This window comes from Heterodontus francisci, chromosome 12, assembly GCF_036365525.1.
Source record: "Heterodontus francisci isolate sHetFra1 chromosome 12, sHetFra1.hap1, whole genome shotgun sequence".
NCBI lineage: Eukaryota > Metazoa > Chordata > Chondrichthyes > Heterodontiformes > Heterodontidae > Heterodontus > Heterodontus francisci.
The window spans coordinates 34,962,825-34,990,393 of record NC_090382.1 but is presented as its reverse complement, the minus strand read 5'-3'; the positions used below and the strand labels follow the sequence as shown (position 1 = coordinate 34,990,393).

Here is a 27,569-nt window from a genome sequence, read left to right as displayed (position 1 = left end):
TGACTTTCTCCAGCCAAAGGAAAATTAATCAAATCCTAGACAACCCTGAAATGCAAATTTGGACCTTCTGGGTGGAACATGTGTAATGGAAAGGCAAACTCGAACATTTGTTTAAAGTCAGCACCACATTATACCTGTTCTGTGGTAACCACCATGGTGCGCGAAGCAGGGTCATGATGTGCAACAACTGCGAGGAACCACTCTTCAGAAGAGTCTGGTTGGTAGATCTTCACTCTATGCCCCTGCAAATTATATGGACCTAAAAGAAATCGCATAGCAATAAAAAAAACTTAATACTTTAGAAAGCCTAGAGGAGTATAGAAAGTGCAGGAGTGAAGTAAAAAAGGAAATTAGGAAAGCAAAGAAAGAGACATGAAAAAATATTGGCAGATAAAATCAAGGAAAACCCAAAGATGTTTTATCAGTACATTAAGAGCAAGAGGATAACTAAGTAAAGGGTAGGACCTATTAGAGATGTACAAGGTGACTTATACGGGGATGCAGAAGATGTGGGCCGGGTTTTCAATGAGTACTTTGTCTCTGTCTTCACAAAGGAGAGGGATGATGCAGACATTGTAGCTAAAGAGTGTGAAACATTAGATACAATAAGCATAAGAGGAAGTATTAGAGGGTCTGACATCCTTGAAAGTGGATAAAACACTGGGGCCAGATGGATCGTATCCCTGGCTGTTAAAGGAAGTCAGCGAGGAAATAGTGGATGCTCTGAGGATCATCTTCAAATCCTCACGAGATACAGTTAAGATACCAGAGGATTGGAGGTCTGCAAATGTTGTACCCATGTTTAAAAAGGATAGGCCAAATAACTATAGGCCATTCAGTCTGACTTCGGTGGTGGGCAAATTATTAGAATCAATTCTGAGAGATAGGATAAACTGTCACTTAGAAAGGCACAGATTAATCAGGGACAGTCAGCAAGAATTTCTTAAGGGAAGGTCCTGCCTTACTAGCTTAATTGAATCTTTTAAGGAAGTAACCAGAAGGATTGATGAGGAAGGTGCAGTGGATGTCGTCAACATGGATTTTGATAAGGCATTTGACAAGGTCCCACATGGCAGACTGGTCAGTAAAATTAAAGCCCAAGGGATATAGGGGAATGTGGTGAGTTGGATCCAAAATTGGCTCAGTGACAGGAAACAAATGGTCGACAGATGTTTTTACGAATGGAAGGCTGTTTCCAATGGCGGGTCCTTTACTGTTTGTGGTATATATTAACGATTTGGACTTAAATGTGGGAGGCCTGATTGCGAAATTTGCAGATGGCACAAAAATTGGCCGTGTAGTCGATAGTAAAAGGATAGCTGTAGACTCCAGAATGATAGCAATGGTTTGGGTGAGTGGGCAGAAAAGTGGCAAATGGAATTCAATCCGGAGAAGTGTGAGGTAATGTATTTGGGGAGGGCAAACAAAGCAAGTGAATACCCAATAAACGGCAGAATACTGAGAGGAGTAGAGGAAGGGCATGTTCATAAGTCCCTGACGGTGGCAGGACAGGTAGATAAAGTGGTGAAGGCGGCATATGGAATGCTTTCCTTTATTGGTCAAGGTATAGAATACAAAAACAGGGATATAATGCTGGAACTGTATAAAATGCTGGTTAGGCCACAGCTGGAGTATTGCATACAGTTCTGGTCACCACATTACAGGAAGATCATAATTGCTCTGCAGAGATTACAGAGATTTTCAAGCCAGGGCTTGAAAATTGCAGCTATGAGGAAAGATTGGATAGTCTAGGATTGTTTTCCTTCGAACAGGAGAGGCTGAGGGGTGACTTAATTGAAGAGCACAAAAATTATGAGGGCCCTCGATAGAGAAGGCAGGAAGGACCTGTCTCGCCTAGCAGAGATGTCAATTACCAGGGGCAAAGATTTAAGGTAGTTGGTCAAAGGATCAGAGGGGATGTGAGGAAAAACTTTTTCACCCAGAGGGTGGTGGGTGTCTGGAATTCACTGCCTGGATCAGTGGAGGAGGCAGAAACCCTCAAATCTTTAAAAAAGGTACCCGGACATGCACCTAAAGAGTTGAAACCTGCAAGGCTATGGACCAGGTGCTGGAAGGTGGCGCAGACATGATGGGCTGAATGGTCTCTTTCTGTGCCATAACACTTCTATGGTTTTAAAGTCAAAGTGATCAGTTTATGGAAAAAATAGCTAATATTCCAACTCAGAGACAGAAGTTATAACACAGCAATGTAGGTTCTTTACACAGAGAGTGGTGAGTGCGTGGAATGCACTGCCAGCGGTGGTAGTAGAAGCAGATACATTAGGGACATTTGAGCGACTCTTGGATAAGTACATGGATGATAGTAGTATGAAGGGTATGTAGGTAGTTTGATCCTAGAGTAGGTTAAAGGTTCGGCACAACATCGTGGGCCGAAGGGCCTGTACTGTGCTGTACTGTTCTATGTTCCCTTTAAAATGCTGTTGTGCATGGCCAGTTTCTTCAGTAATCGGTTCCTTTAAACTTTTTTCTGCGGTGCACACCAGTGTGGCTTAGCAGAAACACTAAGAACAATGAACATAAATCAACAACTGGCAGCCACCTAAAAAGTGATTTGAACTGTTTTCTATGTTCAATGTACTAATACAAGTTGTCATATGTAACTCATGCTGCATCAGACTTAGCTGGTGAGCAAAATAGTCACTACAAACTAATGGGGGAGAAAAATGAAAATTTGGCTTTTAACATTCTACGGCGTACAAGTAGAATGAATGCAAGGCAAAAACCAGTGGTTTCCAGAAGGAAAAGAAAAATTCAGATGATCCATCAATGCTTCAGGGCTATCTGGTGGGCACCACCTCATGGTTTATTTTTAAATTCCACCAATACCTGGCTTCTAATTTCTGTGTGCTCCCCGCTTCAAGTTCTGTTTTCATATCTTAAAATGTCATTTATTTTCCTAACCTCAAGGGCCTTGATCCGGGGCTTACTTTACTGTTGAAAGTTTCCCCACCCTCAGTTGTTTTTTTTGTTCCTGTTACCTGATCTATTTTAAACACAAGTCAGTACGTAGAACACAAGCAACCAAAAGGAAGCACAAGTCAATAAAAAAGTAATCTTGTTTTGGGCTAAACCCTCCAATTAACTCTAGTTGAACGCAAACTTGCCAATTTCAGTTGTAGCTTGATGCAATAATTGCTGGAAGGCTGCAACATTTGTGGATTGGGCAAGTAGAGATATAGAGACAATTAGCAAGACAACACAGAAATGGTTGGACTTGCAGAGAATTTGTTAACTATATTTAGATCAGTTACACAGTAAATAAATAACTCCAATTAAAGGCCTCTACCCAACCAGACCAGATGACATGGGTTGGGTACGGGTTGCACTTCCGGGTCCGGCATTTGGGCTCGGGCCGGGCGGGTTGGACAGAGGTAAGTGGCTCCTCTGTTAATTCGATTTTTGCAATATAAAGGTGGTTTTGTTACAGTTATTTTCAGCTTATGCAGATCAGCAACAAACTGAAAAACAGAAGGTAAGTTAACCAACGGTTGGGTCGGGCTGGGTGCAGGAAAAAAAACGGAAGGACTCGGGCCAGGTCGGATGTGGTTCTGTCGGGCTAGGGTCGGGTTTTTTTGTGCAGACCCGAGGAGGCCTTTACCTCCAATCACAATAGGCCACACATTTCTCAACTATTAATTTTAGGGATTTAATGCAGTGGAACAGGTTGGATGGATGGTAACATGATGCAGAGCCAAGAGACTTCTTTGTCTGCTCCAGGTTAATGGCAGTTCCTTGGGTTTCTTTCAGAAACAGAGATGATTTGCAGCTTGATAGGTCAAATGTAGTCATAGAGAGATACAGCACTGAAACATGCCCTTTGGCCCGCCAAGTCTGTGCCGCCCAACAACCACCCATTTTTACTAATCCTACATTAATCCCACATTCCCTACCACATCCCACCATTCTCCTACCACCTACCTACACTAGTGTCGGAAAATAGCTTTAGAAAGTCCATAGTTTCACAGCAGCTAACTCAAACAAAAGCCTGGATTTTGTGGCTGTTGTAACATCAAAACTGTCAGTATTACGCTGTGAAACTGACAGCAACTTCAGATGTCCACACACATGCAGGTAAACGCAGAAGTTGCATCAGAGATTCCTACTCCCCTACAGGGTCACTAAAGCCCTCATAGATGGAAATCAATTAGAAATTAGTGAAATGATGTGAACTTCTTGTTCTATTATTCTTGTTGTAAAATTCTTGGAAAAAATTATATCTTGTTGAAAGAAGGCAATCCAAAGACTATGGAAGAATTATAAGGGCTTAAAGAAGGAGGAACTATGGTGTATGGATGAAATGGAAGGATCTGGGGTCTAATAACTGAGCAATTCAAGTGGCATTTATTAATCTGAGTGGAAGGGGGATTGTGTTTGTGTGAGGATGTTCTTTTAATGAGATATTTCAAGTCACTTTTCCTCTCCTAATTAAAGCAAAAAAAAAAGTACATTTGTATTGTCAAAGTGACTCCTGACAACGCAGCCCCCCCCCCCCCCACCCTGCCGGCCACTTGCTCCACGCCTCGCCCCCTCCCCACTCTGCTCTGTCTGTCCTCCCCGCAAGGAGGAAGCAGGGGGGAGAGAGAGTGACAAGATAGGCAGGGGAGGGAGAGGCTGCGAGTGGGACGGAGCGGCAGCAGAAGCGGATGTAGAAGGGGGAGGGAGTGGGAAGCAGAGCAGAGGAGGAGGAAGCGGCGAGGTGAGTGGGAGGAGAAGCAGTGAGGCAAGTGGGAGAGAAGCGACGAGTGGCCAAGGGGGAGACAGACGCAGATGGCAGCGGCAAAGAGAAGCGCGGGAGCAGGGTACTGTTGGGGGTGGGATGGAGGCTGCCTTCACAGCCACTGGGGATTTGAGTTTCATTTATTTTTGTGATAAATTGAGCAGCGCCATCTTTGCTACTGGCAGTTGCCAAAAATGTCTCAGTGATGTTTCAGTGCATGAGGCTACATTTGCACATGTGCAAATACTGCGCTACCTAGTGGTTGCGCTGCCAGCAAACGCAGCCTTGTTATTATAGCTGAATCAATGGCAAATTAATACAATTTTAAAAAAAAAAAGACCTTTTGGGCTACTCCACAATCAGCACTAGTTTGTAAGACTTAGCATTCCATAATTAACTTCAAAGAATTAACCACAAATTTGCTTCCAACTGGAGAATCTACTTTACTTTTTAAAAAAGGACATAATTTAATATGAACAGTAATGGTTTTTGTCTACAATACCTCTAAGTATCTCTTGAATTTTCTTCTCTCTGACCCAAGATTTCATTGATTCCTTCAGTTTAAGATTATCCTGGACAATGGGATTCTGCCTGTCAGAATCCTCCTTAAGAGGCAAATAGAAAGACAACAGGTGAGGAAGAATGGACAGAAAATTTGTTTGAGAGTCCAAATGTTCCTTTCCAGCTACTAACAGCAGAAATTTCAAAATTCTGCCAATCCTGATTACCATTCACAATATCACATACACAGGTTTAGATTGTAAATGAGATTTTTGAAGACACCATACAACCAGAGAGCTGTTGCTGTTTGCTTACGTGTGTAGAACATCAGCCTGACTTCATCGATACTTGTCACACATCTGCATCCTTTCTTTTATTCGTCTATGGGATACGAGTGTCATTGGCAAGACCGGCATCTGTTGCCCATCCCTAACTGCCCTCAAGAAGATGGTGGTGAGCTGCCTTCTTAAATTGCTGCAGTCCATGTGGTGTAGGTACACCCACAGTGTTGTTAGGGAGTTCCAAATCTTTGGCCCAGTGACAGTGAAGGAATGGCGATATAGTTCCAAGTCAGGATGGTGTGAGGCTTGGAGGGGAACTTGCAGGCAGTGGTGTTCTCACACACCACTGTCCTTGTCCTTCTAGGTGGTAGAGGTCACAAGTTTGGAAGGTGCTGTCAGAAGGAGCCTTGGCAAGATGATGCAGTGCATCTTGTAGATGGTACACACTGCTGCACTATTGGCGGAGGGAGTGAATGTTTAAGGTGGTGGATGGGGTGCTGATCAAGCAGGTTGCTTGTCCTGAATGATGTCGAGCTTCCTGAGTGTTGTTGGAACTGCACTCATCCAGGCAAATGGAAAGTATTCCATCACATTCCTGCTTGTGCCTTGTAGATGGTGGACAGGCTTTGGGGAGTCAGGAGGTAAGCTACTTTTTTTATTTATTTATTTAATTTTAGAGATACAGCACTGAAACAGGCCCTTCGGCCCACCAAGTCTGTGCCGACCAACAACCACCCATTTATACTAACCCTATAGTACTCCCATATTGCCTACCACCTACCGACACTAGGGGCAATTTACAACAGCCAATTTACCTATCACCTGCAAGTCTTTGGCTGTGGGAGGAAACCGGAGCACCCGGCGAAAACCCATGCAGGCACAGGGAGAACTTGCAAACTCCACACAGGCAGTACCCAGAATCGAACCCGGGGCCCTGGAGCTGTGAGGCTGCAGTGCTAACCACTGCGCCACTGTACCGCCCATACTTGCTGCAGAAATCCCAGCCTTTTACCTGTTCTTGTAGCCACAGTATTTATATGGCTGATCCAATTAAGTTTCTGGTCAATAGAAACCCCCAGAATGTTGATGGTGGGGAATTCAATGATAGTAATGCCATTGAATGTTAAGGGGAGATGGTAAGATTCTCTTGCTGGAGATCGTCATTGCCTGGCAGTACTGAACACTCTGCAATCATCAATGAGCATCCCCACTTTTAACCTTATGATGGATAGAAGGATATCGATGAGGCAGCTAAAGATGATCAGGTTTAGGACACTACCCTGAGAAACTCCTGCAGTTATGTTCTGGGGCTGAACTGATTGGCTTCTGGTAACCACAACCATCTTCCTTTGGGCTAGGTATGACTACAATCAGTGGAGAGTTCCTCCCTCCCGCTGATTCCCATCGACTTCAATTTTACTAGGGCTCCTTGATGCCATACTCGTTAAATGCTGCTCTGATGTCAAGGGCAGTCACTCTCACCTCACCTCTGGAATTCAGTTCTTTTGTCCATGTTTGGATCAAGGCCGTAATGAGGGCTGGAGCAAAGTGCCCCTGGCAGAAGCCAAATTGAGCATTGGTGAGGTTATTGCTGAGTAAGTGCCACTTGATCACACTGTCGACGACACATTCCATCACTTTTCTGATGATGGAGTGTAGACTGATGGGGCGGTAACTGACTGGATTGGATTTGTCCTGCTTTCTGGGGACAGGACATAGATGGGCAATTTTCCACATTGTTGAGTAGTTACCAATCTTGTAGCTGTACTGGAAGAGCTTGGCTAGGGGCTCAGCTAGTTCTGGAACACAAGTCTTCAGTACTACCGCCAGGATGTTGTTAGGGCTCGTTGCCTTTGCTGTAGCCAGTGCCTTCAGCCATTTCTTGATATCAGTGGAGTGAACTGAACTGGCTGAAGACTGACATCTTTGATGGCAGTAAATTCAGGAGAAGGCTGCGACGGATCATCCACTCAGCACTTCTGGCTGAAGATGGCTACAAATGCTTCAACCTTGTCTTTTGCAGTGATGTGCTGGGTTCGCCCATCATTGAGGATGGGGATGTTTTTGGAGCCTTGTGGGATCACTTTGCTCTGTATATTGCATGCTGCTTCTGCTGTTTATCATGCATGCAGTCCTGGTGCTGTAGCTTCACCAGGTTGGCACCTGGTGCTGCTCCTTTCCTGATTATACTCGTTCTCTGGTTCTATCCTTGGTCACATTTGGTTTGTATCACTGTTTCACTAAAAATGCATTCAAAGGGAAGATTTAATCAGGACAAAACAGAAAATGCTGCAAACACAGGAGGTCAAGCAGCATCTGTGGAGAGTGCAAGCTTCCTCTTCCCCTTCCTCTGAACAGTAAATTGAAAGAGGAACAAATATGCTAATAGAACCTGATGAGAAAGGGGACGGGGAGGAAAAAGTAAAAAAAAAAATCCCACAGGACATTTCAGTGGAAAGAAGAAAAATTATCTAAAGAGCTATCATAAAATCATTCAGCACAGAGATAGGCCATTCAGCCCACTATGTCTGTGGCACCTTTTGGAAAGAGCTATTCAATTCAACCCACTCCCCTGCTCTTTCCCGATAACCCTCTAAATTATTTTCCCCTTTAAGTATTTATTCAATTCCCTTTTGAAAGTTACCACTAAATCTGATCCCACCATCCTTTCAGGCATTGCCTTCCAGATAACAACTCGCTCAGTAATCATCTTCCCCTCATGTCGCCTGTTTCTTCTGCCATTATCTTAAATCTGCATTCTCTGATTACTGATCCTTCTGTCACTGAAAACAGTTTCTCCTTATTTACTCAATAAAAATATTTTGTGACGTCGAACACATCTATCAAATCTCCCCTTAACCTTCGCTGCTCCAAGGAGAACGAATCCCTTTTCCAGTCTCTCCAAAGAACTGAAGTCCCTCGTCCCTGGCACCATTCTAGTAAATCTCCTCTGCATCCTTTCCAAGGCCTTGAAATCCTTCCTAAAATGTGGTGCCCAGAATTGGCCACAATATTACAGCTGGGATCTAACCATTGTTTTGTAAAGATTTAACGTAACTTCCTAGCTTTTGAACTCTATGCCTTTATTTATAAAGTTAAAGATCCTGTATGCCTTTTTAACATCCTTCTCAACTTGCCCTGCCACATTCAACAATTTGTCTATGAATGCTCCCATGTCTCTCTGTTGCTCCACCTTCTTGAAAATTGTATCATTTGATTTATATTGCCATAGCTCACCTTTGGAAAAGGCAAGTAAATGGGAGAGGTTCAAAACACAACTCTCCATCATCAATTCTAAACTCCATTAAACCTGCTTACAAAAGGGGTGCTGTTGATGCCTGCAGCAGGACTTCCAACTGATCAAAGCCAAATTCTAATCCCTAATGACTCCTCATATACCCATGACAGGACTACTGAACATCAAACCATCACTATCCAGTTACTGATGTAGCATCTCTATCAGAGATTACCACCCCTCCTCCCCCCACCCATCAGCCAACATAGTTCCCCTACTCAACCTCGCCAGTCTCTTAACTCCTGTATAAGATATACAGAAGGTGATCCTGGTACACCAACTGTTACAGCTTAACCCTGTCACACCAAACTATTCTGTCTTCAATCCAATGCATCCCCGTCTCTGCACCTATATCTGTGACTTCCGATACCTTATGTTCAGACTACTTCAGGCTTTCCAGCGCCAACTGCCGCCTCTTCACTCTGGAAACAAACACAACCCACTATATACTTCCAACTCTCCCCGAGACAGTCAAGACCTTCAAAATTTTCAATCAAAAACATCTCCACCCTTCACTGCCTGCCTAACTGCCTTCAACAACTTGTCTTCTAACGCCACTAACTTCCCCCTGATAAAAGATGCAGGTTTGGGACCCATGCTGGTCCCAGATATGCTATTATGACTATATTTTTTTAATATAGGATACATTATGATTCAATGCTAGCCAGGTTCCTTCCTTGATCTACTCTACCATTACATTGATAATTGTATTGGTGCTACTTCCTTGTTTGGTTCTGATTGAGAATACTTAATTTGCCATGCTTCCAATTTCCACTTATTTGTTCTTCTCATTTTGTAGCGAGCTTTGCAGACAACCATCAAAAGGACATCGAGTCCCACAACTATCTGGAGACGGCTTCTTTCCACCCTGCTTTATAAAAACTCCCATTACTTTCTCAACTTCTAACTGCTCTGAAGACTCTGATTTCTAAACCAAAGCTTCCACATTGTCCTTTTCCTTCAGCTGAAGATTCTCAAGAGTGGTCCCTTGACTGGCCCACTTCTCTCCAACATCTCTCAGAACACGATCAGAATCTCTACCTCCCCCTCCAGTTCTCAACTTCCTCCTGACCAGATTCAGCATTCACTAGATCACACCTACCTTTCCTGCAACATGATCTCATTACTGAATGTATTTTCCACAATACTCTGCTCCACCCTTCCACTCCCAGAACTTGCAGTGCCCTTGCCACACAACCATGGAAGATGCAACACCTATTCATTCACCGCCTCGCATCATTGTCCAAGGCCTCAAATACACTTTTTGTGTGAGATAGCAATTTACATGTATTCCCTTTGATCTAGTATACAGTACTCGTTGTTTGCAGTGCAATCTTCTTTACAAATGTAGATTAGGTGGCCATTTGCCAAACATCACTGTTTTGTCTGCAGGTGTGATCTTGGGCTCCCTATTGCTCCCAAGTTTAATCCACCCGACCATTCCCATTCCACTCTGACCACTTGATCATGGCATCTTCCACTATGCCAGTCAAGCTCAACACAAACTGTAACTCATTTCTCCTCAGCACGCTGCAGTCCTGTAGTCTGAACATTGCCTTTAGACAAGCTATATCTTCTATTTCCTTCATAGCAAGTGATGGGGATGATTTGGAATGCGTCTGTCAGCACTGGGGAAAAGGAGAGGCAATGGGTTCATATCTGGGGTGGAGAGACTCTGTCAGAACAGTGAATGGATTGCACCCCGTTTCTTTGTGTTCGGAACTGATGGTCCAACTGTGCGCTGCCAGCAGTATTCGTTTAAATTTTGGGCTTGATTCACAAGCTGCATTTACAAATTGACCCTTCTTGTTTTTCCCTCATAGGTGTGCCTCTCATTGCCTTAACTATTCAGGTGTTCTTAGTTTTTTTTTCAAAAAAGATTTTAATTTCTTCAATGCTTCTTTCTGTTCCCTGAGAGATAACCTGCTACATTATCCAGTGATTAATACACAGTTCCTTCCTCCCTATCTGTTTTCTGCTCTCTTCTTTTACTCTGATGGTATTAAGATGCCTGTTCACTTTTCATTTTCAGCTCAAAAAGGTAAGCCCAAAACAATGGATGCCACTTCTCTCCACAGATGCTGATTGACCTTCTGTTTTTCCAGCATTTTCTGTTTGTTTCGGATGGGTTTTGTTTGTTGCTTTTTCCTCCTTTACTGTGAACTGGAATTGTATTTGTACAATGAAGGTTTGAAACATGTTAATTGGCTGGAATTATTTTCAACTTGAAGAGCTGTGCTTGCAAAGGTACCCTGCTAAAGAGAAAAGCAACTATATACTATTAAACTTCTGCATCTAGGGGTGGACCCATGTGTGAATTTATAAAATGTTTTAGTTACATTGACAGCAACCTTTACACTTCAAGTGCATTTCCATCAAACCTAAGGAAAAATACTCTGCACAACCTTCATTGATATCTTAAACAAAGGGAGAGCCTTGTACTCCTCCATTCCCAAGCATTCAAATATTTCTATCTGAACAGCAACAGCATCGTAGTATGCAAGATGCAAATGCATAAAGTCAACTGTCTCTCCCCTCCCCCATTCAGTGAGAACAGGACGAACAAAAACAGGTTGCTGAACAAAAGACTTTCCATGTACTAAGGGAAAAATTGTTTTATTTAATACAAAAAAGCCAGTCTGTGACAGTGCAGTTTTAAATAATCACAAAGAACCTCAAAATAAGCTATTATATTTGCATCAATTACGCCGAAGTAAATCTTCAATTAGTATTTTAACATACAGATTATATCCCCAAACTGGTTATATAAGCATATGGGAGATCAGTGCAAGATCAAAATTGAAACCTGCATTCGAGTGTGTCATACAATTGCCATGAGCAACAGGAATCAACAAAATCTACACTGGCTGATGCTTTTCACTCAGTATTAAAGACAATTCCAGTCAACTCATTTTTACCCCCCTGTACATTTGGAATAAGCTTAAATTTCAAAATTACGATCCATGCATGCAAGGCATTGGACAACTGATGGAGAATTAACTTAGCAAGAAAACTATTCAGAGCTATGGGCACTCTTACAACAATCATTGGAATTTAAAGTCTTGAACTAAAAAAATGGCTTTCCCAGAAGTAGAGCTTATGAATGAGATAATAAGCATTATAATTTAAGGTTATGATGGCACTGCAGAACTGGACTGTGTCTAAAGTGAACTTGATTACTCTTTACAAAAAGGTTCATGCAACGGAAATACCAAAGGAAAAAAAACAGAACAATTACTTGAAATAGTCGAAGGGCAGCACTGTCAGTAGCAAAATTCGTTACCCTGTCACCAAAGAACTCAACTGGAACGACGGAGCCCAACCCAATTTTATCTACCAGTGCTTTATATGTCTGCAAAATACAAAACAACAAAATAATTATATATCACATCACAAAAAGGACACAGTGATCCAACAGATGAATAAACACATGGAATGAGTCGGGTCTTCATTTAATTCCAGAGTTTGCAAACAAATTCAGAGAGTATTGTAGAAATGAGCATACAAGCTTAGTTACTCAGGGGAAAACAGACTGACTAGTTACTCTTGCAAACAGTTATACCATTGGCCATTGTAATTAAAATCATGAGAAGCTAAGAATTTTTTTTCCAGATACATATCATACTCATTCACCAAGCATGTGGACTTGATAGTTATAGCCCATATACACAAAGTAAGCCTCCACAGTTAGTGCAACCGTCGTCACATTCTTGGGACAAAGATGGCAATCAAAATTATGCTAAACAGAACCATCCACGTTAAAAAGCAAGACCAGTCTCATCAAACACGGTGATAAAACTTGCTTAGAAGAACATAATGATACAAAATTGCCATCATTCTGAATATACAGAAATACTGTGTTCTGTATAATCTGTGCACACTACAGCAGGGAGTGGGATTTCACATGACCCATTCTTTTCATACATGTTAAAACTGTACAGCACATATACAAATAATTTCCTGAGAGTGTATTATAACTTTAACATGAACAAGAAAAGTTTACAAACTGCTGACAGAAAAGGTCAATATGAACAAATCAGAATTAATCATGTCTTGCTTCAATTGAATTGATACACTTCAGTCCTATCCACTCAAAGTCACAGGACCATCTACTTGAAGTCATAGTCCCACCCAGTTGGTTTTCTAGCGATTTAGACAAAGAATGTAGTCATTGGGAATAGAACAAGTTGGTTAAAAAGGTATGAAGGTTCTTGCATTAAAAAAATTTTTTTTTTTTTTTTTTTTGAAGATTCCTGTATTAGAATTGTGGAGATGGATGAATTGGAGAACTGAACATAGATGTTGGACTTTGTTTTTTTTAAAAGAGGTCACCAGAAGGTCACGAGGTCTTTTCGAAAACAACCTTTGCAAGAAGTCACATGCCATAAGCTCACTAAACAACAGGAGACTTGGGGGAGATGTTTACAGAGAAGTGATATGTCACAATTTGAGGATCAGGAGGTTCTGACTCGGTGTTTGGTTTCGCTTATGAGATATTGTTTTGGTTCAGTTGGAGTATGGACTGTGTTTGAAAGCAGTTGGAGATCAACAGGCCAAGAGGGAAACATCCAGCTTGCCTCCTTCCTCTCGTCTCTGTGAAATGTTATGTTTCTCCTGAGGGGCTCCTGGAAAGCCTGCCAGATTAATTTTCGATGCCGCCTGAAAATAACTGCTCCAGAAAAGATCCTAGTAACCCTTCTACGTGTACTCGGATGCCAGACTATATGCCATTTTAGGACACAACATATCTCATCCGCTTTCCTCAAGAATTAACAAGTATTTGGCCAAAGTATTTTTTGGAGGGTTTTTTGGGAAGAGCTCTGAAGAGAAAATCTCTTTTTCGGTTAACCGGTGTATGTGTGTGTGTGTGTGTGTGTGTGTGTGAGAGAGAGTGAGAAAGTGAGTGAGAGAGAGAGAGTGTGTGTGAGTGAGTGAGTGACAGGGGCGAAGGTAAAAAGGGAACTTGCATATTTCAAATCAGTGTTAATGCTATGTTTTTGTTACTGGATAAGTCTTGTTTTATAATTAACAACAAAATCAGTTTACGAAATCTGGGTGGTGTATTTTATTCAGGGATCAAGAGTAGAGTATATGATTGACCTTACTGGTAACTGGGTAAACATTTAAATATATGTTGTGAGCTGTGGAGAAGTGGAACTGGACAAGACAGTGCACTCCTCCTGCCTCGGTCGTAACATATAATTGGGGGCTCTGTGTGGGGTAACCCAAAGCCAACGATGTGCAATTGTAAGTATAGTAATATTAGCTGAATAGGGAAAAGGGAAAAAAACAGGTTTCCTGCACTTTGGAGCAAAGTTTACACGATCAGAATGTCTTGGTTAATTGCTATGACCTTTCTGGAGAAGGAGGACATATCCCTGAGTGATTTGTGAAAATTAACCAAGTTTAAGCTAATAGTATTGGCAGCAATACTGGACTTAAAGGTAAAATCAGGAGATAAGAAAGCAGACATAATTGAAGTCATAGCACAGCATTTGAAATTGGAAGAGAAAGGCAATCCAGATAGTAGTTCAGTTGAATTAGCTAGGATTCAGTTGCAATCGGAAATGAAGAAACTTGAACTTGGGGGGGAAGAGGAGAGCAGGGAAAGAGGAGGGGGGGGGAGCAGCAGGCGGAGGAGGGGGGGGGAGCAGGCGGAGGAGAGCAGGCGGAGGAGAGCAGGCGGAGAGCAAGAGAAAGAGGAAGAGAAAGAGGAAGAGAAAGAAGAGGAGAAGGACGCCCTCCCGAGGTTTCAGGAAAGGGACGCAGAGACATGTATCATTTCCTTTGAAAAGATTGCCTAACAGATGAAGTGGCCGAAGGAAAGCTGGACACTACTCATGTAAAGCAGGTTGATGGCACAGCTCAAAGCTTACGCCATGCTTTCTGAGGAGGCTTCTACAGATTATGAGATGGCAAAAAAGGCTATTCATCTGTTTATGAGATAGTCCCTGAAGCATACCGGCTGAAATTTCGGAACCTTGAGAAACAGCCCAGGCAGACATATAGAATTTGAGGGGTTAAAGCAAATTAACTTTGATTGTTGGATGGGGCGCCAAAGGTAGAGGCAACATATGAGAACCTTAGGGAAATCATTCTCCTGGAAGAATTTAAAAATTCACTTCCTCGTTGATAAGAACCTGTGTAGAGAACCAAAAGCTTTCAAGAGCCAAACAGGCAGCTGAGATCGTTTGAGATTACAAGCCCAAACCTTTTGTCCGTTACCTCCACATACCCGAGAAGAGAAGGTGGGAGGCAAGTAGCCAGAGACAAGAAGGGACAGCTGGGAACGCCCTGGGATCTCCTCCTCAGGTCAGAAAGGAAGATGCTGAGGGTGGAAGTGAGGTCCGAAACCCTAAGGATTACCATTGCCACAAGGTGAGGCACCTTTGTGCAGAATGCTGGAAGTTGCAGGGTAAACCCACGGGACTCATTGGATGCACCAGGGCAATGCAGAGAAAGGGTACCTGACTGACAGTATGACAGATCAGGCTGCTGCTCTGACTGCAGCTGTAAGGCCAAGTACAAAAACCACTGTGAGTGTGGGGGACGTGAACAAGATACCTCATAGTTATAGAGAATTCTTGTCAGAAAGAAAAGTAAACTCCTTATCCCTCAATTGAGGCAGGTAAACCTTTAGTTATACTTAGGGATACAGGAGCCACCCAAACTCTTTTGCTGGGCAAAGGCAAACTTTTCCACCAGAGAGCACACTGAATGCCAAGGTTTTAGTGAACAGTATCAGCGGAGAGTATATACCAATACCTTGTATCGGGTGCACCTGGAGTGCGACCTAATGTCTGGAATGGTAACTGCAGGAGCTGTCCAGAGTTTGCCTATAGACGGAGTTGACCTACTCCTGGTGAATGAATTGGGCGAAGCGAAGGTAGCAGCTTCTCCAGTAGTCATGGAAAGACCAAGTGAAGTCAGAGAGACAAGAACAGTTGCAGGAAAAGGTTCCAGGAATTCTTCCTTCATGTGTAGTGACCTGAGCAATGGCTAAACAAGATCCATTGTTGGCGGTCAAATTGGCATCACTGTCAGATAATCAAATATCTGAAACTTTCTTTGCGGATTTGGATAATCCGAAGGGAATGTTCCGTAAGCCTTCTCTGATCAAGGCTCAGCAAGCCGATCCAGAGCTAAATAAAATGGCACCATCAGCTCTAACTGAAGCTGAAGCAAAGGGAGTGCTGGAAGGTTACTATATTAAAAATGGGATTCTGATGAGGAAGCGGAGACCTCCTCACAGACTTGCGGACAACGAATGGACAGTTGTTCATCAGATGGTAGTACCGTCCAAGTATCGCCGGGAAATATTAAGAATAGCCCATGAAATTCCTATAGCGGGACATGCGGGAATCCGAAGATCCACTCACATAAATGTCGACATTTTTACTGGCTAGGTCTTTCCAAGAACGTGGTGCAGTTTTGTAAAACATACCATACGTGTCAGGGAAAACAGCAACCTGCCAGGAAACCTGCACTTCTAATTCCCATACCAGTTTTTGGAGAACCATTTAGTAGGGTGTTAGTAGACTGTATAGGACCTTTACTGAAAACAAAAGCAGAACACCAATCTATACTCACGATCCTGGATATGTCTACTCGGTTCCCAGAGGCCATTCCCTTGAGAACAATTTTTGCTACGGTAGCGAAGTTAACCCAGTTCTTCACGAGATATGGATTACCGTTTGAGATTCAGTCAGATCAAGGCATCAATCAAAATCAAATGTCCAAAGTTTTCCAAGAAATTATGAATAATTTGGGTATAACAGTTAAAGTCTTCAGCCTACCACCCACAGACACAAGGAGCTTTAGAAAGGTACCATCAGACCCTCAAAACGATGATCAATGCAGATGGGAAGGGGACTGTGTTTGAAAGCAGTTGTAGATCAACTGGCTGAGAGCGAAACCCAGCTTACCTCCTTCCTCTTGTCTCTGTGAAATGCCGCGTTTCTCCTGAGGAGCTCCTGGAAAGCTTGCCAGATTAATTCTCGATGCCGCCTGAAAAGAACTGCTCCAGAAAAGATCCCAGTGACCCGTCTAAGCGTACCTGGATGCCAGACTGTATGGCATTTTGGGACACAACATATCTCATCTGTTTTCTTCTAAGATTAACAAGTATTTGGCCAAAGTATTCTTTTTTTTTGTAAAAGATCTCTGCAGAGAACATCTTGATTTTTTGGGTAACTGTTGTGTGCGCACGCATGTGTGGCGAAGGTAAAAAGAGAACTTTCATATTTCAATCTGTGTGTTAATGCTTTGCTTCATTACTGGATAAGTATTGTTTTATAATAAACTGATAATTTTGTTGTTTATTAAAGAAACCTGGTTGGTGCGTTTTATTCGGGGATAAATGGGTTGAATGGCCTCTTTCTGTGCTGTAATTTTTCTATGGTTCTAAAGAGTAGCGTATATAATTGACCGTATTGGTAACTGGGTAAACAATTAAATATATGTTGTAACCTGTGGAGAAGTGGAACTAGTGTACTCCTCTCGCCTCGGTCATAAAATGCAGTGAACACCTTACTCTGAATTGCAGAAAACACTAGATGTTTCTTACCAATGCAGGCCATTGGCTAGCATTAATCCTTCCTCCCTGTAGGGGTACTGAATCTTTCCTGGGGGCCCACACCACAGTATGTTCCACAAGGAAAACAAGGACGTCTTCAGCGTAAACCTTCACCCAGGCTTGCTTTTTCCACCGCGAATCATCAAATTCAACATACACCTGCAATGCAGAAAGTAATTCAGAATGATGTTACAATCCAAATTTAATTTCAACCACTCTATATTTAGTTTTGCCAAGTGAGGAACACCCAATTAGATTAATACTGAATAGAAACATATATTAATTGACAAAGGATGCCTGTCAAACAGTTAATTATTAATAAAAAGGTGGGGGAAATAACAAAGTGTTGCAAACCTAAAATGGGCAGAAATGTTGGAAATAAATGTGAATCAGCAAAGACAAGATAGCATTTTGGGTGCAACTCTTTATAAGAACTGAAAGTTCTGGAGAAAGGCCACAGAGCTAAAATGTTAACTCTGTTTCTTTCTCCACAGATGCTGCCTGACCTGATGTATATTTCCAGCATTTTTTGTTCTTATTTCAAATTTCCAACATCTGCAGTATTTTGCTTTTGTGAAAGATAAGTAAGCCCCTAAGTAGGATTGAAAAAAGGGAGGGGAATCTTTCAGATTTCCACAATTACAGTTATCCCCTTTACTTCACAGAAAGTTAATGGTTTGAATGACCCACTGATCTACAAACTCACCATTTACACTGATCTGAATTGAAATCAATTTTCATTTACTTTGATTAGTAAAACAGCCGAAGGTGCCACACAGAGGAACAGCCAGATAATATTCACCACAATTTGTTTTTTTCTATACTTCCAAAATGAATGAATCGCCACGACAGTAGCATACTTAGAATGTTAGATCAGGGGTTCTCAACAGGGGATCCAAGAGAAGGTTTCAAGGGGTCCACCAAAAGCAAGATCCTAGCTGACATGGCCCTCCAGCTACCACCTTTTATTGCTGACTGACAGTGATGCCCTTTGCAGGAGGGCAGAGCTGTGGCGAAGAGCTCTATGCAACCAATAAGGGTTAAGGGCAAGGAGTGCATGCAACCAATAAGGGTTAAGGGCAAGGAGTGCACAGCCTATCAGAAATCAAGAGTATCTCAAACTGCTACAATGCAGGCATGCGCCAGCTCATGCAGCCCAAGTCTGGGTTATCTGCAGTTCCAATGTGCCCATAGACTTTAAGACTTATACGAGCGTGACCGAGGTGGACAAGAAGCTGGCACAATCCCTCCATGTCATAAATGACAAGACAAAAATAGATGCGCTGGCAAAGCGCTCACCGCAACCCAGGTACTGACTGCAGTTGAGAGCGGAACACACAGCAAGTGTTACAGCCTGAAACATGCAACAAGAAGCAAAAGAAAAGGTTTAAATTAATTTGCATGGAAAGTGTTTAATGGCACTTGCGGGAATCAATTCTGCTCCTGTAATTAATAATATTGATGGAGGGAGGAACCACCAGCAGGCTGACCTTATCAGACTACATGTGTGCCGTTGTAGCACTTTCAGCTTCTGTTGTCAGTAAAATTGGAATTCAATTTAACAACTGGAAAGCAAACTCAACAAACACATATATTTCATTAAAATGAAGAAGCTGCCTCTATCTTTCTCTGGAAAAGCTAGTTGCCATCTTCTTATACTGCATCTGGGCCTCCTGCATGATCACATCCAACTGTTGGTCACAAACTTTCCGGCCATTAAAAAAATCAACAAACCCATTTGGGAATTGATACTTCTTCCTAACTTCAAATAATAACAATGAACATTTATTATTTTTATAGACATCTCTGCTTATGTTATGTGTAGTTTTATAAACACACAGTTCTTGGTGGGATTTGTTACTTATAATGTTCTGATGAAAGGTGGGACAAATCCCTCAGGAGATTTTCCCAATCTGCTTCAAGCTCAGACATTTTCTGTACCAGAATTGCTCTGTTACCCATCCATTGAATACCATGGGACCATCACTAGAAGTCTCACTAAACTTATTTAGCGCTAACAAAACGTGGTCCGAGGTCCTTGCCCCAAGATAATGATAATTACAGATTTCTAAAATGTCCCATTTACTTGCCTATGTTCAGTAACAGAATTTTTGCTCAGTACCAGCAACAAGTTGCACATTAGGCAAGTAAAACTGGAGTCATACCTAACACAAAGGAAGATGGTTGTGGTTGTTGGAGGCCTATCTTCTCAGCCCCAGAACACTGCTGAAAGAGTTCCTCAGGGTAGTGGACCTAGGCCCAACCATCTTCAGCTGCTTCATCAATGGCCTTCCCTCCATCATAAGGTCAGAAGTGGGGATGTTTGCTGATGATTGTACCACATTCAGTGCTATTCGCAACTCCTCAGATATTGAACCATACGCAGCAAGACCTGGACAACATTCAGGCTTGGGCTGATAAGTGACAAGTAACATTCGCACCACACAAGTGTCAGACAATGATCATTTCCAACAAGAGAGAATCTAACCATCTCGCCTTGACATTTAACTTCACTACCATCATTGACTTCTCCACTATCAACATGCTAGGGGGTACCAATGCCCAAAACCTGAACTGGAGTAGCCACATAAAATACTACAAGAGTAGGTCAGAGACTGGGAATTCTACAGCAAACCCAACTCATGACTCCCCAAAGCCTGACCACCATCTACAAGGCACGTCAGGAATGTCATAGAATAGTTTCCACTTGCCCGGATGAGTGCAGATGTGAAGATCCTAAAGCAACATACTAGCGCTGACTGAAGCCAAAGTATATTCTCTGCCAATCAATGCTGAAAACAGAAAACAGTGCCAATCATTCTTGCAGCTTACACAAGAAGATAAATAAGAGCAGGAGAAGGCCATCGGGCCCCTCGAGCCTGTTCCACCATTTAATAGATCATGAAAGATCCTCAACCTTGCTTTCCTGCATGATCCCCATATTCCTTGATTCCCTTAATAGCTTTGAATATACTCAACAACCAAGTATCCAGAGCCCTCTGGGGTAGAGAATTCCAAGGATTCACAACCTGGAGTGAAGGAATTTCTCATCAATCCAAAATGCCTAACCCCTTATCCTGAGACTATGTCCCCTAATTCTGACCTCTCCAGACATTGGAAACAGCATGTCAGCATCTATACTGTCAAGACCTCTGAGAATCTTAAGCTACAATTAGATCACCTCTCATTCTTCAAAACTCCAGAGAAATAGGCCCGTCCTACTCAATCTCCTCAAAGGACAGCCCTCCCATTCTAGGAATCAATCTAGCAAACCTCTGTTGCACCCACTTCGAAGACAAGTATATCTTATGACCAACGTTCCTTTAAAACTGCGCAGCAACACGTAAGTGCCTGCACGTGTGTAGCCATGCAATAAAATTTAAAGGTGCCGCACAGTTAAACAATACGCCTGCGCTCTCCAAAAAATAATTAGAAGGTGTGTGGCCTATTACCCAAGACCTCGGTGACCCTTCAGGTCAAAACTTCAGTGAACCACTAAGAAAAAATGCTAAATGGACAGCAAATATTATACAGCTTTGCAGTTTTAAACTTTGTATCAATGCTAATATTATGGTATTATTCTGAGTGAACTCAGACTGAATTCTGGCAAGACGCAACAACCCTCATCAAAGAGGTTGTGTCATATTGCCATGGCTCTATGCTACTGCAATGCTGCTACAATCACTGAGAACTAGACTTAAAGACTGAGGTGAACAAGACGAAACAAAAATTTTTAATGCAAGCCAAGAGGTACAGGCCCCCTCAGTCCCATCCTTTGCCAGCATTGTAAATGTAACCAACATTTGGATGCCAGAGAGCAGATTTCTTTGCCCCTCTTAAGATTCACCTGGTCAAAGTGCAAAGAGCCAGCAGCATCACACTGCACGTGTAGCGCCACAATGTTCAAAACAGGCACGAGTACAGTACAGTCGTCATTTTGATATGAAGTTGGAACAAATGAAAAACAGTTCATTGTGATCTAACATTGTAATTTTGAAGAATCCATGTTTTAAGGAAAAACAATACTGAAAATACTGGAACTCCAATGGACTAACAAAGGGAAGGGATTAGAGTTAATCTGCATTTTGTTAGTGCCTCACCTATACAGAATACATTTTATTTGGATATACAGGTAACATAAAACTGTTTAATCTGATGCAATGCATTACAAAGCTTTGGTTAGACCTGCAGACTAAATACTTGCCAACCGTTTCAGAATTTTAAACAAATTGCTGTGTTGTGAGTTACGCTAGCAAGACACATTTATTGTTCATTTGAAGTTGTTACAATCATCTAACTCATGGTTTGTATTAATATTTTAAGAGGTCACTTTTAGTTTTGGGGAATTAAATGTGTAGCTGTAAGAAATTCAAAAGGTTGCAGACCACCCACGATTTAAAGTTCAAAAAGATTTCTCCATGAGTGCTTACAGAGGCAGAGTTAGAGGTGAGAGTCATTAAACAGCAGGTGGGTTTGTTTAGTTTGAAGTTGTTGCAAGTCTGGAGAAATTGCTGTCGTTGTTAGCAATATCAATTATTCATGAAGGTATCAGAAATCAAAAATGTTTGGAGTTGGAGGTGATGAGTTTAAATTGCTATCTGGGACATCTGACATGTACCACATGCTATGGAGATAGATGATGCAGGTGTTTTTTTTAAAGCTCTGTGCTTGCTGACACAGTCAGTTGGTTTATGGAAATCAGTTGGCTTTGAAAGCTAAAATAAAAGCAAAATACTGCGGATGCTGGAAATCTGAAACAAAAACAAGAAATGCTGGAATCACTCAGCAGGTCTGGCAGCATCTGTGGAAAGAGAAGCAGAGTTAACGTTTCGGGTCAGTGTGTTCTGAAGAAGGGTCACTGACCCGAAACGTTAACTCTGCTTCTCTTTCCACAGATGCTGCCAGACCTGCTGAGTGATTCCAGCATTTCTTGGCTTTGAAAGCTGCTGGACTTGAGAGAAGAGGCCATCAGGTACCAGGGGTGTTTCAGTTTTGAGTAAGGTCCAAGCTCAAGCTGGGAAGTCCAGATTCGGGAGGTGTTGGAAGAGAACTGGAGGATTGCCTAGCAGACGCGAGTGGGAAAATTCCCAGGAGATCTCATACCTCAGAAGATAGCTGAGTCATTGACTTTGATTCCTTAATTTCTAAGAGCAGTGGATTTGGATTGGTCCCAGGAGAAGTGAACAAACCACCAAGATCCTGTAAAGTATAGGGGAATTCTTGGGGCGGAAGTAAAAGTCAAAGGAGGTTAATCTTTGAGGATAAAAGTCTAAAATACACATCATGTTTTGTTAAGATGTTATCTTGAAAGTATAAGTGTTTTAAATTGGAGCGCTGTTAGCTGCGTTTTGCTTTGTTTAAATCTTGTACAGTAAATGGTGTTTAAAATGTGAAATCTTGTGCCATAATTCTTTTATTAATAACTTTAAAAAAAAGTCGAAATCCCAGTTAATGATCCCCAACGGATAACATAGTTCCCCTGAGGGCATAGTGAAGGACTGGAGTCATATGAAGGTAGGGGTGGCAGGCTCCCTTCCCTGAAGGACATTAGTAAACTGGGTGGATTTTTACAACACTTGGAATTTTCTTGGTTATTTTTGTGTTCAAGTCCATAAATGATCAGATTTATTGAACTGAACTTCACAAGAGTGGGATGTTAACACAGGACCCCTGATGGCTACTACAGTATTATAAAGTCACTGCACTACCAATTCAGGAATGATGTCTCTGATGAGATCATGAAGAGAAGGGAAAAACTAAGGTAATGTACTCCAGGAAGAAAAAAATTTGTATTATACAAATAAATCAATTATAATCCTTTACCTCAGTTAGGCAAGCATTCAAGAGAGACTGGGTAATTCCAACTGACTGCAGAAAAAGCATTTTGCCACTAACTATGCACAGGTAACTATGAAACAGACCAATGGACAAAAATAGCAGCAATGAAATATGATTTCAGAACTGATTATACACTTCTCACAGCATTATAGAGAAAAAGGTCTCCTTACCTAGTGTCAAGAAAACATACTATGCTGAATGAATTAAAAAGTCATCAGTTGGAAACGTACATTAAACTTTTAAAGAGGAAAACTGAGAACCGACATTTAACTTTTGAAAAGCTGGCAGCCAAGATGGGCACCACAATTTGCATTGAAGTACCTCACATGCCAGGACATTGAATTGGAGACGCATGTCTAGCAAGGCTCCCATCCAGGTCAATGGCTTGGATAACTAGACTATCCAGTATCGCCCTCGTTAGCAAGACATCAAAGCCAACTTGGAGCATTCATTAGTGCAGACGTACCTCCAAGGGGTAGACAGTAAAACAATCAGACCCAAGAGATATTGAGAATTCCTAGACTTGAATCTAGTTAAATTGCAAATGAGGACACTGAATAATCATATGACTGCCTCCCTACCTGTGAAAAACTACCAGTCTTATGCAAAAGGACATGCTCCTGAGACTTTGATGGTGCAGAACCCATTCTCCACTGCTACTAAATCAGACTGCTTATCCGACATCTAAATGATTCTGCTGAAAGAGCAGAAATTTCCTCCAATTAAATATTGGGAAGTCTGTTGCCATTGTTTTCAGTCCCCACTACAAGCTCCATTCCCTAGTTACAGACTGCATCTCTCCCTGGCAACAGTCTGATATTAACCTAGTCCATTCGTAACGTTAGGGTCCATTTGACTCAGAGATAAACTTCCCATCTCATAGTCATGCCATCACTAAGACCGCCTATTTCCACCTCTGTAACACCACCCCAGTCTCACCTCATCTGCTTCATAAACTCTCATTTGTGCCTTGAAAGGGCAGGGGAAAGGGGTGGGGGGGGGGGGGAAGCGGGTGCAGGTAATAAGCCATTTCCTCAGTGCCCACCATCGACGTCCGGAAAGCTCATCCACGTCCTGGGGGGGGGGGGGGGGGGGGGGGGGAAAGCGGGTGCAGGTAATAAGCCATTTCCTCAGTGCCCACCATCGACGTCCGGAAAGCTCATCCACGTCCTTCGGGAGGTGAAGCATCTTTTGGCAGACTTACAGAGGTGATTACATTCGCTAAGGGTTTTTTTGCAGTGGTTTAAATAAAGGCATGCAGCATTGCCGACAGTGCGCTGCAGACTGCCCTCAATGCAGCCCAGCCTCTACCAGTCATGGATGAGCTGGACATACAGCCAACCAAATCGGAACCCAGTGATGCCATTGATTCTCTAGCCAGCGGAAAAGCCCCTGGGAAGGACAGCATTACCCCTGAAATAATCAAGAGTCCCAAGCCTGCTATACTCTCAGCACTACATGAACTGCTATGCCTATGCTGGGACGAGGGAGCAGTACCCCAGGACATGCGCGATGCCAATATCATCACCCTCTATAAAAACAAAGGTGACCGCGGTGATTGCAACAACTACCGTGGAATCTCCCTGCTCAGCATAGTGGGGAAAGTTTTTGCTCGAGTCACTCTGAACAGGCTCCAGAAGCTGGCCGAGCGCGTCCACCCTGAGGCACAGTGTGGCTTTCGAGCAGAGAGATCCACCATTGACATGCTGTTCTCCCTTCGTCAGCTACAGGAGAAATGCCGCAAACAACAGATGCCCCTCTAAGTTGCTTTCATTGATCTCACCAAAGCCTTTGACCTAGTCAGCAGACGTGGTCTCTTCAGACTACTAGAAAAGATCGGATGTCCACCAAAGCTACTAAGCATCACCACCTCATTCCATGACAATATGAAAGGCACAATTCAGCATAGCGGCGCCACATCAGACCCCTTTCCTGTCCTGAGTGGGTGAAACAGGGCTGTGTTCTCGCACCCACTCTTTTTGGGATTTTCTTCTCCCTACTGCTTTCACGTGCGTTCAAGTCCTCTGAAGAAGGAATATTCCTCCACACAAGATCAGGAGGCAGGTTGTTCAACCTTGCCCGTCTAAGAGCGAAGTCCAAAGTATGGAAAGTCCTCATCAGGGAACTCCTCTTTGCTGACGATGTTGCTTTAACATCTCACACTGAAGAATGCCTGCAGAGTCTCATCGACAGGTTTGCGTCTGCCTGCAATGAATTTGGCCTAACCATCAGCCTCAAGAATACGAACATCATGGGGCAGGACGTCAGAAATGCTCGATCCATCAATACTGGCGACCACGCTCTGGAAGTGATTCAAGAGTTCACCGACCTAGGCTCAACTATCACCAGTAACCTGTCTCTAGATGCAGAAATCAACAAGCGCATGGGAAAGGCTTCCACTGCTATGTCCAGACTGGCCAAGAGAGTGTGGGAAAATGGCGCACTGACACGGAACTACAAAAGTCCGAGTGTATCAGGCCTGTGTCCTCAGTACCTTGCTCTATGGCAGCGAGGCCTGGACAACGTATGTCAGCCAAGAGCGACGTCTCAATTCATTCCATCTTCGCTGCCTCCGGAGAATACTTGGCATCAGGTGGCAGGACCGTATCTCCAACACAGAAGTCGTTGAGGCGGCCAACATCCCCAGCTTGTACACACTACTGAATCAGCGGCGCTTGAGATGGCTTGGCCATGTGAGCCGCATGGAAGATGGCAGGATCCCCAAGGACACATTGTACAGCGAGCTCGCCACTGGTATCAGACCCACCGGCCGCCCATGTCTCCGCTTTAAAGACGTCTGCAAACGCGACATGAAATCCTGTGACATTGATCACAAGTCGTGGGAGTCAGTTGCCAGCGTTCGCCAGAGATGGGGGCAGCCATAAAGACGGGGCTAAAATGTGGCGAGTCGAAGAGACTTAGTAGTTGGCAGGAAAAAAGACGAGGCGCAAGGGGAGAGCCAACTGTGCAACAGCCCCGACAAACAGATTTCTCTGCAGCACCTGTGGAAGAGCCTGTCACTCTAGAATTGGCCTTTATAGCCACTCCAGGCGCTACTTCACAAACCACTGATCACCTCCATGCGCGTATCCATTGTCTCTTGAGATAAGGAGGCCAAAGATATAAATATAAGTTGTTGCATATTTCTATTGAAATCTTGTCATTACTGGTTACACATGTAAAAAAATGACTGAATATTGAGATCATCATGTGCAGATATGGATGTGCCAACTGACTTCATCCTTTAGGAAGCCGTTTCTTAGCGTGTATCTTATGTTATGTTCTTAAGGATGCATTTCACAAGTTTTCTGCAGTCATATTTCTGATTTTAGCTGAAAATTATTCAGCTATAGCAATTAATTGTAGAGGCTTCAATCTATAGCAGACAGGCAAAGGCAATAAGGGCAGACAAGCCAAATTAGTTGCTCCACCTGCTTCACACAGTCATTTTTTATGTGCGCAGTTTAAAAGGTAAAAAGTCAGATTGGAAAGAAACCGTGGCGGGGGAGGGGGTAGTTAAGTACAACAAATTAGAACAATTGGGATCCAAAGCCAAGTGTAAAACACACACAAGACAGGAATACTGAATTAAAGGCTCTCTTTCTTCAGCCAGCCCTATCCCTAAATCTAACACATTTGGCTTTTTAAACTTTAGAAAGATTAGTGAACAGAAGACTTGAAATATCTACACCTCTCAGGGAAAACAAACTGAAAATATCACTACTACAAAACTGAATTATCTGCCATTGTAAAGTCAAATCAACTTGGTAAGTTGATTTTTTTTTAGCAATAAATTTCTACTTGGAATTCTTTTATGTTACCCAATTCTTTTTTTTTAAATCACAAAACTACATTGATCAGGATTGCACAGTACAGAACAAGTGAAAGGCAAAAGATCATTACTATTACCATTTGTTCTGCCCTTTTCAACATTTTCCAGTGTAAAATTTGAATTCCGTAGTTAGTCTCAAATCAACAACTGCACCCTACACAGGCCACACCTGAGTGTATCACAGCTACTGTCCAGTGCTTTGCAAAATAGCTTAGATTCCTCTTAAGGCAGGTATAGCCAGTAAGATATCAGTCAAATACTTTCTAAACTCCCCCACCCCTCCCCTCACCCCACCCCAGATTCAGCACTTATCGTTAGTTTGTACAGACTGGATCACTTAAGAGCCAGTGCTTTTTCAGCACTGATTACAAAAACATGCACATACCTTAATTATTGAAGCTGTTCTTATATCACATTACTGTATGATTAAAAACAAAATAGCGAGTTCGTCTGAACAACTCCAGTATTAAGACATCTCAGCATTGGAAACACTGCCGACGCCTCTGGGG

At 42.7% G+C, this 27,569-nt stretch overlaps 1 protein-coding gene across 1 annotated transcript in view; it reads right to left on the bottom strand.

Moving 5' to 3' along the window:
• The window catches only part of kdm3b (lysine (K)-specific demethylase 3B), a 162,219-nt gene that overhangs the window by 94,837 nt on the left and 39,813 nt on the right, over positions 1-27,569 (bottom strand). Inside the window, exons 2-5 of the mRNA XM_068043302.1 lie at positions 17,382-17,549; positions 12,054-12,167; positions 5,241-5,343; positions 135-259 (exon numbers count right to left, since the gene is read on the bottom strand). Of these exons, the coding sequence (XP_067899403.1) occupies positions 135-259; positions 5,241-5,343; positions 12,054-12,167; positions 17,382-17,549 (510 nt within the window). The remainder of the gene's footprint in view (positions 1-134; positions 260-5,240; positions 5,344-12,053; positions 12,168-17,381; positions 17,550-27,569) is intronic.